General features: G+C 31.5%; 2 protein-coding genes across 3 annotated transcripts in view; one reads left to right on the top strand and one right to left on the bottom strand.

Annotated features, from left to right (window-relative positions):
- LOC132743866 (condensin complex subunit 2-like) overlaps positions 1–7,065 on the bottom strand; it is a 28,052-nt gene extending 20,987 nt beyond the window's left edge. The window contains exons 1-5 of one of the 2 annotated variants that reach the window (XM_060732442.1): positions 6,928–7,065; positions 4,970–5,087; positions 1,433–1,562; positions 886–970; positions 356–442 (exon numbers count right to left, since the gene is read on the bottom strand). In XM_060732442.1, coding sequence (XP_060588425.1) covers positions 356–442; positions 886–970; positions 1,433–1,562; positions 4,970–5,081 — 414 coding nt within the window. In that variant the 5' untranslated portion in view covers positions 5,082–5,087; positions 6,928–7,065. Of the gene's footprint in view, positions 1–355; positions 443–885; positions 971–1,432; positions 1,563–4,969; positions 5,088–6,598; positions 6,638–6,927 lie in introns of those variants that run through there. The other variant, XM_060732443.1, reaches the window with a different exon arrangement.
- Positions 7,066–7,070: 5 nt separating this feature from the next.
- Positions 7,071–14,756, top strand: LOC132743867 (swi5-dependent recombination DNA repair protein 1 homolog). Its single transcript, XM_060732445.1, has 5 exons — positions 7,071–7,130; positions 7,988–8,038; positions 9,239–9,582; positions 12,551–12,893; positions 13,559–14,756. The coding sequence occupies exons 2-5, from the start codon at positions 7,994–7,996 to the stop codon at positions 13,739–13,741; spliced, it is 915 nt and encodes a 304-aa protein (XP_060588428.1). The 5' UTR covers positions 7,071–7,130; positions 7,988–7,993; the 3' UTR covers positions 13,742–14,756.
- Positions 14,757–15,164: the final 408 nt, after the last annotated feature.

Genomic DNA, 15,164 nt, shown 5'->3' with positions numbered 1-15,164 from the left:
TATACTATATATCTTTATATACATATATAGACTGGTTATGTAAAATATTTGAATATATGTGACTAGCGCCTGTGAGTCCATCAATCTGGATAAACTAATGTTTTATTTAAGGGAATAAAATTGTGTTGCAAATCTTTAAAAGTTGTTATGTCTTTAAAAAAAAACCAAGGTATTACCATATACATATATTTGGGGGAAAAAATTCGGTCAGACAAAAGTTCTTTCGGTCAGACAAGAATTGAAAGTTTGTCTGACCGAATGTCAGGCAAATTTTTCAGCAGTTTCGCGAAGCCTGTCAACTTTTAATCTTATATCGCCATCCTGTAGACTGAATATATATTTATCAAAGTTATACCTGAAAATTTTCTAGCTCCTTTTTCTTCAACAATTCTGACATATAATCAATAAGGTGAAGTCCAAAAGCATTCTTTGCATTGATTTTCTGAAAAACACAAGATGTATTTCAACACAATGGTATTAAGAACCTTTGATTAACTATTTGTGTAAGGTTATAAGAGCTACCATACAATTGATAAATGTTGAAAAAAGTAAGTATCTACTTAAACGCTTATCCTGCTGGCAACACCAGATTCTATCAATGTGACCAATGCAGACCAATTGGCACATCCTTGCTGTCTGATCATGGTCTGTACATATTTCAAAATTTAATTTACCCTTAAAATGACAAATGGTCTTGTCCAGTTTGAAAGATGTACAAGTCCATTTAAGATACTTAAGATTAAAATATTAGGTCTACCTAAGTTGCAACCTGCAACTAAAATTGATAAAATTTTCGAGCAAAAAATGCTTGGGATTACAACAACTTCAAACCCGCACTGAGAACTATGAAATACTACTATTATTATAATAGAGGTTAAAACTTACATTTTCTGCTGACAGTTTTATACAGCTGGTGTAATGTTCTGTAAGTTGAGCTGTGGAAAATCCACTCAATGGCAGAGATTTTCTCCTGTGGAAAAATTAAAAACAATACTCCTTTAGTCCTTGATATACAAGAGTAATAGATTAGAAAACTCTTTCAAGAAATTACTAATTAATGAAAGAAATGCTGGCATGCTAATATAAAACTTTAAACTGAATGACAACAATTTAATTATTCTACATATATACACTTATGCTGTAAAGTAACAGCAATTTTTTTATTTTAATTAAAGAAAATAATTGTGCAGTATTATGAATTATTACTAATAACACATTTGACTTGATTTATGGTAGTGTAATAACAGTTGTTAGCTTTATAACCTAACAACACTCTATATTGGGAAATATAACCTGTCAAATACATTTCAAGGTAGATACAAGGTCCATTGCAATAATATTGGAGTTTAAAACAGATTATTTCGCAACCAGTAATTTATCAGTTAATGTATTCAGTAATAACAGAATGGTTCTCGGGCAAATATGAACTAACCTATCAGCGGGAGAGCTAGGACTGCCCATGTTTTTCCGCTGCAGGTCCATGACCCTTGACCTGCGACGGGCCTTCCTCTCCAGCTCATCATCTTGCTGCTCCATTAGTAACGTGGATGGGCTACTGACACCTGCAAAAATTAGTTGAAAGCATAAGTTGTGCTGATCATGGGCTTTTGATAATAAGTACACAGAGATCTGCCAAGAATTTGAAAGTACTGGGCCCTGGGCCCACTTGGTCTGAAAATGATGGGCCATTTTTACCAAAGTATGGGCCTTGGGAAAATAAGTAAACATTGACCAAAATAACTGTTAAAAAGTTTGTAGATAATTGAATTTCCCTGGTAATAAAACTTAAATCATATTTTATGACAAGTGGTTCACTTATAATTCAGTACTTAACCAATAATTAAAAATTATGCCTACATGGTAACTTTCTAACTAATATTAATTGCAGGCAAAATATTTTTCAAATGGCAGCTCAAAAATTTGAAATGCAAATTTATTCACATAATTGCTTGTTCACTTACGAACTTTCGCTATACGTCTATGCAATATTTCGATAGAGCGGAAATCAGTGCGCGAGCATGCGCTTTGCAATATCTCGTTCAGTTACCGCTCACGTTTAAAATCGGTTGCTATGAAGCGACACTAAGTGTACATGGCTTTTACAACTAAAATATCAGACAAACACATTAAAACAATACACATAGACTACACATAGTTGTTTTCCATATTAATATTTTGCATTTGAAACAGATAGTCAAACAAATATCTCAATATTCTTACTGATTTAATGTATTGTTTACATGTGATGACAGCAACGCTGTGTGTTAGATTACTTTCGGTTCAGAAAATTCATTTGTTTACCATCAAAACTCATATGTTTACCATAGGAACCACATATTGATAGAAAGCAAATTAAACAAAGGTAAAGAAAAAATTGTCCGTTTCTGAACAAAAAATCGAATAAATAAATACAAAGTCTTTTTAAAAAGTCCCTTCTTCGAGTTCATTTGAAAGGGGAATAATTTGGTGGAATTTTAGACAGGGAAACAGGCAGTTATCTTTCATGGCTAGGGAATATGGCCGACTGAAATTATGCAAGCAAGTTTGTAAGTGTTGTTCTTACTTGTAATGTCTTATATTGTGCATTATCCATTTAATTGTTCCTACTTTGCACCAAATGTCCCTTACCACTGTATATTGACGAATTTTATTGCCCCTTGTATGCCTCTGTGTAGACAGCATACATCAAAGACATTTGCCGACAGACCTTTTGATCATGAAAAAAAGTCATGCACAGTGTTTCTCTGATTGGTTAATCACCCTGTCAAATATTCTGATGACGAAATATACATCTTTTTTTACACTTCATCAGCCAAAACTTGCGTGAACTTGAGTGACCTTAGGGTTGATCAAGTTGAACACCTGTCAGATTATACTGTAACTTACAGCATTTCTTAAAATAGCAACACTTTTTTTTCAGTTACCGATACTCATTTTAAATATTAAATAATTGTATAATTTGTTTGTTTGTTTTATTGGATTAAATTTACGGTAGTAGAAATGAGTATCTGTTTGGGAAAGGGATTATGAGAAGAAATGCGGTAAGTAGATAACATGGACAAAAGCTATAGGGGCATGGATAGCCTCAAGAATATGCGTAATTACAGGAGCATAGGTAACATGTTGCTGTTGGTACCAGTTTTGACTGGATGACTAAATAACCCAGCAGACAGTTTTGTTTTCTTATAAGTCTGGCACAGATTTTAGATGCGCCCATGGCCCTTTGCTGCCGATTTTCCTGCGCCATTCTCATTTTTTTAGCGCCAATGGCGCAAAATCGCGTCCTCGGCAGATCTCTGAGTACATGTATAAGTAATTCAGATGAAGCTGACATCTTTTAAACAATGAAATATTGCAGAAAAAAAGAGAATTTCTTATTACTCAGGGTGTCCATTTGACCCTTGAAATGACTCTTTGACCCTTCAAGTTTCCAAAAGGCCTGTTTTGACCCTCAAGATTTTAACTGGAGGGTCAAATTTTGTTACAATCATGGGGATTTGACCTTGTATAAACCGGTAAAACTTAGTCAAAATGACCCTTTAGGATTTCATGGTCAATGAATGCCCTGATTACTAGTATTTTCATTAATATAACAATAGCATGACTTTATTAAAAGCAACAAGACAAATACATAAAATCAATATATATATATACACATTACACTATGGACCAATTTTCCTTAGTATTTGTATTAAGTATCATACATAAAAACAAACCATAAAAGAATTAAATATGGAGTTTGAGATACATGATCCAGTACAACATAACTATATATAGCAGATAATAAATTGCTCTTGAACAAAATATTAATATTCCTCATATAAATGTACATACTAAAATTTAATAACTTAAAACTTTTATCAATATTTTTTCTTTCAAGAAACATTTTATAAAAATATCTAAATGAATCACTTCAGTTGTTTTTATCAATATCTAAAATACTTGTGGAAAAATGCCAATTGTTTTTATCAATATCTAAAATACTTGTGGAAAAATGCCAATTGTAGACCATTCCACTAACTTTAATAGTATTGTTCTAATTAATTGATAGAAAGAAAACAAATAAAGGTTGACTCACACTGAATAGGACACTAAAATCCATATTTTAATATCAAGAGGTTTATAAAAAGGCATTGTTTTCATTTTTCATCAATTTTGTTTACAATGTATATAGAAACACTCTGACACTGTGAGTGTGAAGCATGCTTTTACCAGTACTTCCATATTCTAAAATATGTCACTAAATACTAAGTTCTTAAAAACAGCTGTTACAGAGTTGTTGCATATTTTAGAAGTCAACTTTAAATCATCAATATTTAATTGAAAACAGTCTTGAAGATTTTAAAATGTGATAGTTCATTGCTGTTACGCTTCACTTGTTCCAAATGTAACATCTTGTATTTGACTAATTTCAGCACTAAATATCAAGTTAGATTCTTAAAGGGAGGTAATTCATTCAACATTTTACTCATAAAACAGATAATATACATTTAATTTAAGTGATAAAATATAAAGTAAATTCTGCAAATTTTTCTCAAGTTTGATTTCTCAAGTTCCACAAGTAACATCTGGAGGTATTTGGAATTATAAAGTTATTAACATATATTTTACTTCAGCTACATTTTAACAATGGTTATTAGACTAGATTTAAAACTTTCTTCTTTGATCTTCTATTTCTTCTCAGATTTAAAAGAAGTGAATTTCTGAGAGCACTGCTGTCCCAGATGCTAGGACTTATTTGATGGAAGGATGTTTAATATCTCATCAGTGATACCTCTGTAAAGCGGCCCTCTATAAAGCAATTACCTCTTTCAAACAACAGTGTCCAAAAAAGTAAGATTTCAAATAAAGTTGAGCCCCTCAAGAGCAACATTTCTAAGGATAACTAAAATTGTTGTCTTCAAACAGATATTGCTCTGCATATGTTCTACAGTATTTACTGTATAAAATAAGGCTGTGTGGTACTTACTATTGACTTTGCCGAAAGATGGTGAGTTGACAGATGATTGAGAATATCTTTGAGGTATGTTTGGTGTACTGACAATGGGAGACAGAACCTCCCTTTGCCTCATGGCCGACATTGCACGCTGAAAGACATAAAATATAAAATAAAAAATAGATTAGATACAATGAGTTCAAATTCAATTTCATACTTAATGAATAATAATGATTGCATCTTTGCTTTTCAAATTACACACATCAATGTGAAAAATACACAGCTTCTATAACAGTATTTAAAGTAAATAAAAAATCTATGAAATTAAAATAAAAATAGTTTTCAAAACAAGAGAGGCAGAGCCAAGATGACCATAGATCGCACACCTTACCCATCAAACTCATCTGAGCAATTACCTAGACAAACATCCTGACAAAGTTTCACGATTGTTGAGTCAAAAATGTGACCTCTAGTGTATTGAGTCAAAAATGTAACCTCTAGAGTATTAACCAGGTTTTTCATATTTGGGCAGTGTGACCTAGTTCTTGACTCCAGGTGACCCATATTCAAACTATACCTAGAAATCATCAAAACAAAACATGACCTAGTTCTTGACCCAAGGTGACCAATATTCAAACTAGACACAGAAATCATCAAAACAAACTATCAGACCAATTCCCAGGATATTTGGATCAAAACAGTAGCCACTGAAGTGTAACTGTTAACAAGATTTTTCTATTTTTAGCTCCCGATACCTAGATTTTCATCCGAGATGACCCATTTTCGAACTCATGCGAGCAATTACCTAGACAAGCATCCTGACAAAGTGTGATGATGATTGAGTCAAAACTGTGACCACTAGAGTGTTAATAAGGTTTTTCCATATTTGGGCGATGTGACCTAGTTTTTGACCCAATTTGGGCGATGTGACCTAGTTTTTGACCCAAGGTGACCCAAATTCGAACTTGACCTAGAAAAGCATCCTGACAAAGTATGGTGATGATTGAGGCAAAAATGTGACAAACTAGAGTGTTAACGAACAAATGTGGACAGACGACGGGCATTCAACAATCTTAAAAGCTCACCCTGTGTAAGCTCAGGTGAGGTAAAAATATTTAAAGGACTGAAAAACAAAAAGCTGTCACTACATTGTATAGACCGCCTCTGCTATGTTAATTGAAATCAAATAGTAAAATTCTGTTAAATGTCTGGCTTTGCATTTTCAGTTGCTAGTGTTGGACTTCAAATAATTTTCATTATTGATTTTTCAGATTTTCTGCATTGTATTTTCCTTTTTGGAAAGCTGTTTTAAAACTTTCTTTTAAAATCAAAGCATAGTCTTCTGACTCTTCAACTTAAGTAACTTCAAACTTCGCACAAAAAGAAATATTTTCACAAGACAGATAGAACTTGGTTTTTAATTGCATTTAAAATACCTCAGTTTTTAATAGTATATAGTACTATCATTCACACATGTATGTAACTTATTCAAATAATAATTTAATTTCCTTAACTATGAATAAAATCTTATCAATCAATAACTGGCAGGTTAAGTGTTTTAAATATATGCTATTTTAATGAGCAACAAACATGAAATTAAACTGTCATGGAAATGTAAGACACAATAATATGACAATTTGTAAATTAAAACAAACCACTTACTAATAATATACATGTCCCAACATAAAGTGTTTATCTCCCCTTAGTACTCTCTAAGTTCAAGTTTTACAAGAACAATGCTTGGTTATATTTTACAAACTTGACACGTAGGTAAATGATTCTGACCACATTGGAGTAAAATGAACAACTGAAGTACTTCTAAAAAATACCAAAATCAGTATACGAGATACTTTCCAACAATGCTTAATTTAAAAAAATTCGAAAATATATTACCCCACCCACCTTTTTATTTTGATGTTTTGCAGGTTTTATTCATAATCTTGCATGTGTAAGCCATTATTGGCAATAAGAATGTATTCTTTAATACTTACTATAGAAATACTAAAGGAAAACTACTAATAATGTAAGCACTACGTTCCGAGAATCACGATCGAATGTGTTTATTTCTCCATCTTTGAAGTACCCGCCTTTGTCAGCGAAATCCCGCGAGATTTCCTTAGTTCGGCAGTTATTTGAGTTAGGCAGTTTATGACCGCGGCAAATTTAATTAAAATGAGCAAAAGGACACTCTTAAGTAATTAAAGGCCTTGGTGATGATATTAATTATTTATTTTGTTTGTACTGAATATAATAAATACAATAATATATTTTCCACAATGTATAAATTTAGATAGCAGTACCATTTGTAATATAATTGATACTTTCACATGTTTTCGCGACATATTACAGCACCATTTTATCTTCATCATACTGCTTCAAAATCGTTAACGATTACATTAAGCAATCGTTTTTTACAGTAGCCCGGGGTTCTATGGTATCACGGTACTTAACGTTTATCGGAAAATATTTAAATATAAATTAATGAGATTTTTCTTCCATCTTATAATTGAATCTTTTCCAGAACTGTTTGTCAAAAAATTATTTCAAAAGAACCAATAAAAATGACATTTTTTAGAATATTTTCAATGTCTGTCATTTTGGGTAATTTCAGAGGAGGTTACTACAGTATCTAGGTAATCCCAAAAAAAGCAAGTAAGGAAGGACAGATGGGTCAAAAATTTCAAGTTAAGTTGTGAAAAACTTCCAACAGTTAACTTGCTATAAAATTAAAACTATATGAACAGACTATATGTCAGTATATGTGTTTATAACATATTTTAATTGACTGTGTAAAAACCATTAAGGAAAATGGTAGTCAAATATGAAGGTTTTATAAAATAGTTTTCTTGACACAAATACATTCATTATTCACCAAATTAAATTTTATGGCAGATGAAAATGAATCTAGTGTGCAAGTTTTACAAATATTAGTTAGCATCATCATGTGTTGCTTTTACTAGCAGTCACAGAAAATTTAAATACCTTGATATCATAGAACCCTTGATATCATAGGAACCAAGTACATAAGATAACAGTTTTTTTTTGTTTCAGGTTTTAATGTACACTCGGGTTACAATGAGCAAGACTCCGGCATCAGCTGCTGTAAGTTCTGTCAAGGATTTTGACAGTCTTATTCTTTATTTTCCGCATTGCGCTGTGGAGTTCCAAATGCCTGTCCTTAAATTCCAAATCATGTATAAACTTGTCAGTTTCAGCACATGAATTTTCTTATATATCAATAAAATCTAATATATGCTGTTTCAAAAAAAAAAAAAAATGAAAAAAGTCAAATTTCAAAATCTCTTGCACTTTAACCGTTACGCCATTCTAAGTCCCACAATATCTATACAGATTGACAAAATATACAATTTATTTGGATTTAAAGGTATTTGGAGCTCCACACCACTAGTACCTGTGTATCTGTGTGCCACAGAGTGTTCTCTTGATAGATAAAGATATGACATGTTATCTATGTCTCTGGATATAATAAGGGGATACAACTTGTATCACTGTATATAGTCCATTCCAACAGGGTCTGATTCAAAATATGATTTAAATTAAAAACAACTGTTAACAACATTTTTCTTGTCTTTTTATGTATGTTCTTTTATATGTCTATCTTTCTTAAAAAAATATTATTCAGTTACAAAAATGTCCCATATCTTTAACCAGAAAAGTAATATATATTTAAAATGAACTTGTTCTACTTGTACACATAATAATGCTCCTTAAATGTCATGATCTAAAATTCTATTCATAAAACAATGCTACATGTATATGTTACATCCTCTAAAGGCAACTTGAAGTCATACAGTCACCAAATATAGAGTGTTTATTTTCACTTTTTACAATATTTTTCTGCATCCACTTGAATGCATCCTGGTAGGTATTTTAGGTATTGCCATGGATGCAGGATCCTGCATCAGTAAATCCCTAATTTTATTGCAGAATATACTTGTCATCAAAATACTTATTTAAGAGCTTGCAATTAATCAATAATTGAAAGGTGACTCTTAATTAAATCAAGTTTCTTGTTGACTGAATTGGTTTCCTACAAGTTCAAATTATACTGGAGTAACACATCAATGTAATTATTTATTACAATGTATGTATATGCAGCCATGCAGCAATAGGTATAATTATTAATATAAATATCTGGTAAATGTGAATACTATAGTATTAAGTAACATCATACATGTACTTTAAGAATTAACAAACAAAAAAATCTTTAAATAGGCACTGAAAGTTTAAACAGTGTAGAATAGTCTTGAATGCTGTAAAATAGTATTATTTGAATTACAGTTGAGCAGTAGTTTAAAAGAAAGACTGAAGAAATGTGGTCGTTACCATGCTTCCCCTGAGCCAGTTGCTAGGCAACCAAAGATTTTGGCAACAACATTGGACAAGGAAAAGACAGACAATAATGTACATTTTAGACAAGAACCAGTTTTACCAAATGTGAAACGTCAGTGTTTAGAAGGTAGATCAAATAATGTAAATTCATATAATGAATTAACTAGTAACCATGACAACCAGTCACCATTGCTAACAAAAAGGCATACACAGTCTAATCTGTACAGTATAGATTCAGAGGAAAGAAAAGAAATAGACAATACAGTAACAAAATGTAGTACTGTGACGGAAACGTACTTTATGGGTAACTTTATTGCCTCCCCTTTCTATAAGTTCGCCATTTGTATATGAAAAATATAATCATGTATTTGTAAATATATCATGGTATAAAGAGTAGGTATTTTAATCATCTTTACGTTAAAATCAGTATAACTTTATGGTATCCTTCAAAGTGTTTATATTTGAAATTGTTTATCTGTTGTTCACAGTAGTTCATAAGAGAAATAACTTTAAGTAACAGACGCTTATAAGATTTTGTTAGAATCAGTATCAAGAAACGTTTTATTTTTATTAGCCAATCAAAATCATTGTTTTTATTCACTGCGGAGATGGTTCAATCACTAGTATAAATGGAGCGTTCGCAGTGCAAAAGATTCAGTTTGGTTTCGTCCGTGGGGCAGATCAGAGCACTATTATATTTACTAGTGCCGATGAATCTTAGATATCCGGTGCTAAAAATATCTTGCTGCTTCTGTGAAACCTCATGGACAAACGTTCGATAGAAGAAAGTTTGAGAAATGGGTATTTTAAGATGGTTTGAATATGTATGTGTATAGAAGGGAACGACGTAGTTAATACATACTAGTGTACAGAATCGCAGATATCTGGCACTTAGGACGTTTTACTATATCTGTCAAATCTCTGAGTAATTGTTTAGTTTAAGTATTTAGGGAATATGTTTGGTTATGTCCTTGTAAGAGTTGGATCGTAATGATAGTAGCATTTTCATGTACACAGAATCTCAGATATCTGGTACTGAAATGTTCTATTGTTTCAGTAAGACCTCTCGGGCAAACGGTTGATTAGAAGTATTTTGGTTGAAGTTAAAGCTTATAGTTACTAGTACGCAGAAATCTCAGATATCTGATACTAAGGATGCTATATTTATAAGACAAAAGAACAATGTGAAACTATTTGAATGATTATTTGAAGTATTGATATTTTTGGATAAGAGATTGTTGAAATAAAAAAGTAGGGTAATGAAGGATTGGTTTAGCTTTCGACAGGTATTTGTTTGAGAATTGTTTTTGAAAAAATAAATTGTTTCTTTTGGAATATACAGTTTTGAATGATTTAAGAAGTAGATTAAGATTGTTATTTTGCAATGAATGATTTTTGTTTAGTTATTTTCCAATCATAAGGATAGGCATCCCGAGAAAAATTATATATTTGCATTTGAGAGTCTTGTGATTTTATTTTGTAGCTATAGATTAAATAACCAACAACTCGATACACGCTACAAAATTGGTGGCAGCGGTGGGATATATCTTATTTGATAGATTTCAAATGGATTTTTGATAAATAAACCTTTATCACTTACCTACGTTTGTTTAAAATTTATATTTACTGGATTTTGAAAAAGACTATGGCTGAGTATAGGTTATTTGAAAAATGAAACAAAATAAGAGATTATGTCGAACATATTTGTAATTTTGAACTATGTTTTAAAATTGCAAGACAAGAACCAGAAGTATTTGCTAGATATATAATTTTATGAAAGGGAATAAGCTATTGTTTTGATGTGGGTCTATATGTAAAAGCAATGAATAAAGTTTGTGTAATTTTTTGAATATTTGTTTTAAAGCATTAAAGAAAAGTTAGTTTGATATTTAGTTTGTGATTGCATACGCATGTTTTTATGTTATTTGTTTTGTAAATTCTGAGATGTATTTTTGCTTAATCAAGTTAAAGATTTCACACCATTTTAATCATGTATAGGTAAAGATATTTAATCAGAAACATGCGGGGCGCATGAAGTCGGAGGCGTGGGTAATGTGACGGAAACGTACTTTATGGGTAACTTTATTGCCTCCCCTTTCTATAAGTTTGCCATTTGTATATGAAAAATATAATCATGTATTTGTAAATATATCATGGTATAAAGAGTAGGTATTTTAATCATCTTTAACGTTAAAATCAGTATAACTTTTATGGTATCCTTCAAAGTGTTTATATTTGAAATTGTTTATCTGTTGTTTCACAGTAGTTCATAAGAGAAATAACTTTAAGTAACAGACGCTTATAAGATTTTGTTTTAGAATCAGTATCAAGAAACGTTTTATTTTTATTAGCCAATCAAAATCATTGTTTTTATTCACTGCGGAGATGGTTCAATCACTAGTATAAATGGAGCGTTCGCAGTGCAAAAGATTCAGTTTGGTTTCGTCCGTGGGGCAGATCAGAGCACTATTATATTTACTAGTGCCGATGAATCTTAGATATCCGGTGCTAAAAATATCTTGCTGCTTCTGTGAAACCTCATGGACAAACGTTCGATAGAAGAAAGTTTGAGAAATGGGTATTTTAAGATGGTTTGAATATGTATGTGTATAGAAGGGAACGACGTAGTTAATACATACTAGTGTACAGAAATCGCAGATATCTGGCACTTAGGACGTTTTACTATATCTGTCAAATCTCTGAGTAATTGTTTAGTTTAAGTATTTAGGGAATATGTTTGGTTATGTCCTTGTAAGAGTTGGATCGTAATGATAGTAGCATTTTCATGTACACAGAATCTCAGATATCTGGTACTGAAATGTTCTATTGTTTCAGTAAGACCTCTCGGGCAAACGGTTGATTAGAAGTATTTTGGTTGAAGTTAAAGCTTATAGTTACTAGTACGCAGAAATCTCAGATATCTGATACTAAGGATGCTATATTTATAAGACAAAAGAACAATGTGAAACTATTTGAATGATTATTTGAAGTATTGATATTTTTGGATAAGAGATTGTTGAAATAAAAAAGTAGGGTAATGAAGGATTGGTTTAGCTTTCGACAGGTATTTGTTTGAGAATTGTTTTTGAAAAAATAAATTGTTTCTTTTGGAATATACAGTTTTGAATGATTTAAGAAGTAGATTAAGATTGTTATTTTGCAATGAATGATTTTTGTTTAGTTATTTTCCAATCATAAGGATAGGCATCCCGAGAAAAATTATATATTTGCATTTGAGAGTCTTGTGATTTTATTTTGTAGCTATAGATTAAATAACCAACAACTCGATACACGCTACAGTACTGCTAATTGTTCATTGAATCAGACTCCGATTTCCCAAAGGTCAAGGTCATCTTCATTGAAGGTCAAGGTAAATAAGCTTAATTTTGAAGAAGCAAGTATAGAAGACAATGATCAGGAGAACAGTGGCTCTATAAGTAAAACAAAGTATTCTATGGAAGATTCTTCACAAATTTCCAATGAAAATTTGATAAAATCAGACCTTGAGCTACCTCCAGTATTGAAGAGGAATTTAATGAAAGAATTAGAATCAAAGGAAGAACAACTACGAAAGCTGAGGATGGTTAAAATGTACCGATCAAAGGTATGTACCAGGTATTTCACCTGCATTAACCCGGGATTTGTATACATAATTAACTTTGTGTTAACATTTCTGTATTTATACAATATGAAATTCGTATAAAGTCCCAAATCATTTCACCTTTCTATGATAATAATAATAATATAAAGTTATTAAGTTGTTATATTACATGTAGTCACTGTCAGGAGTGCAAGGGATTGTTTGGAAAATGACTTGTGCTTTTACCTTGCCACTGTTTCCACCGTTCAGTTAAGGTAAATGGAGTGGTCTTGCATTTGGGAGATATATTTGTTCAAGGTAATAGTGACAGTCTTGAATAATGTATATTAAGAAATATTCTCCCCAATCATGCATTTTTGAAGAAATCTTGTTATTTATCAAATAAGCATTAATATTAAGAGTACAGTATTTATCATGTTTATTGCCTCATATATACATTGTCTTAGGTTTGACGGGTAGAAATAGAATATAAGATGACAAGGTCACTATTTAACTTTAAGGCGAAGTGCTAAAAAATAAATGAAATAAGCCATAGAATCAAAGATTGACACTCTCCATGAAAAGAGTTTAGAATGCACATCTTCTGTATAAATAGTATTGAAGAAGGGCATCGTGTGATGGTTAAAATTTAAAGATTTTTAAGAAACGTCTGTGGGTTTTTTTTGTAGAATAATCTGGAAGAATTACAAACTTTGATAGATAAATGGAGAGCTGTGTCCCAGCAAGCATTACAGGATCTACATGCTGCCATGCCGGAACCCAGACCAACTCTAACAGAACTCATCAACCATCTTGGAATCGATCATGAGCTTCTTCACTTCAATGCAGAAGAGGACGAGACATTCTTTTAGTGTAGAAATGTAAAGTTTCCATATGATATGACCATACATTTGTAACATTCATTGTTAGTGCGACTTAAAACCAAAGGATTAAAAAGGTGTTAAAATAGTCTTTCTTCATATGTTTAGCATCCAATGCAACACTTCTGTTACACAGTAAACATATAGTTTAAGTGACAGCTATTATTTCAAAGCTGCATGCCTCTAGATATTAAAGCCAAAATATTTCAAGAAAATCAAATTTGGCAAAAATGTACTAAGATTTTAAGAACAGTTAAACGATTTAAGATGCAATTAATAATTAACACGTTATATGCCATTAATGACTGATTTTGCCATATTTATCATTATATTTCTACAGTGTGAATTAATGCAGTTAGTGCTATTTTTTTCATGTTTTTTTTTACTCCTTTTTTTGGTAATTTATGCGGGTTGTTCAATGTAAATACCATTTGCAATGTATAAATGAAATTACTTTCTGTGTTCACTACAAAGTTTTTTACCTTTAAATACATTGTCATAGAAATATGCATGATTCTGGAGGCATGCTGCTTTAAGTATGTTTATTTTAGTTATTTTTCTTTTTGATTGTAAATGTATTCTCCTTGCACTTAAATTTTTAAGGACGATTTACTGGAATCAACTTCTGCTATTCATCCCAGCTGTCAGGGTTTTTTTTTTCTTTTTTTTTTGTCTGGGGCTTAAAAAAGGATATATCAGTTCGTAACTTCATAGATGTGCAGATCAACCTTAAACTATCTCGTATCTCTTTTTCATAATTTGCACATAGAAATTTCCTTACTCATTTTTTTTTGTCAGGAGTATAACTCAAATGGTGTTGAAGGTAACAACTTAAAGCTTTATAGTCATATAGATGAACAGATCTCTTGGAGAAGAAGTGCAGTGTCCAAGAACTGTAACTCTTTACATAATTTTACAGGATAGAATCAACATGATTTCTTTTCTTTGTTTGATATACATGTGTACTTGTTGTTGTTATCTTTATTTGATGACATTTTTATTTTTACATGTGCATTTAGTTGCCGCCTTGTCCGTCCATTGTGCTTGTCCCAAGCATAACTTGAAAAACCTTGGAGATAATTTGTTTAAACTTCACATAGCAGACATAGTGGTAGAGGGCATTGAGGCGAAGTACAGTGTCAAAGAAACAACTCTGTTTTGCTTTTAGAAAAATACTTGTCCGGGACATAACTCTTAAACTATAAGAGATATCAACTTAAAACTTTGTAGGTAGATAAATCTCATTGAGTAGAAGTGCGATGCAAAAGAACCATAAGTCCACCTTCCCTAATTTTGGAGTTAGTGCCCTTTGTTGATTTTTTCACTAAACTTTGTCCGGGTTATAGCTTTGAACCCATAAGGGGCATCAACAAGAAACTTTGTTGGTAAATAGATCTCATTGATTAGAAGTCCA

Source organism: Ruditapes philippinarum, unplaced genomic scaffold (assembly GCF_026571515.1).
Source record: "Ruditapes philippinarum isolate M1 unplaced genomic scaffold, ASM2657151v2 ctg8117_1_1_1_1, whole genome shotgun sequence".
Taxonomy (NCBI): Eukaryota; Metazoa; Mollusca; class Bivalvia; order Venerida; family Veneridae; genus Ruditapes; species Ruditapes philippinarum.
The sequence above is the reverse complement of the archived record's forward strand: the minus strand, read 5'-3'. Positions and strand labels throughout refer to the sequence as shown.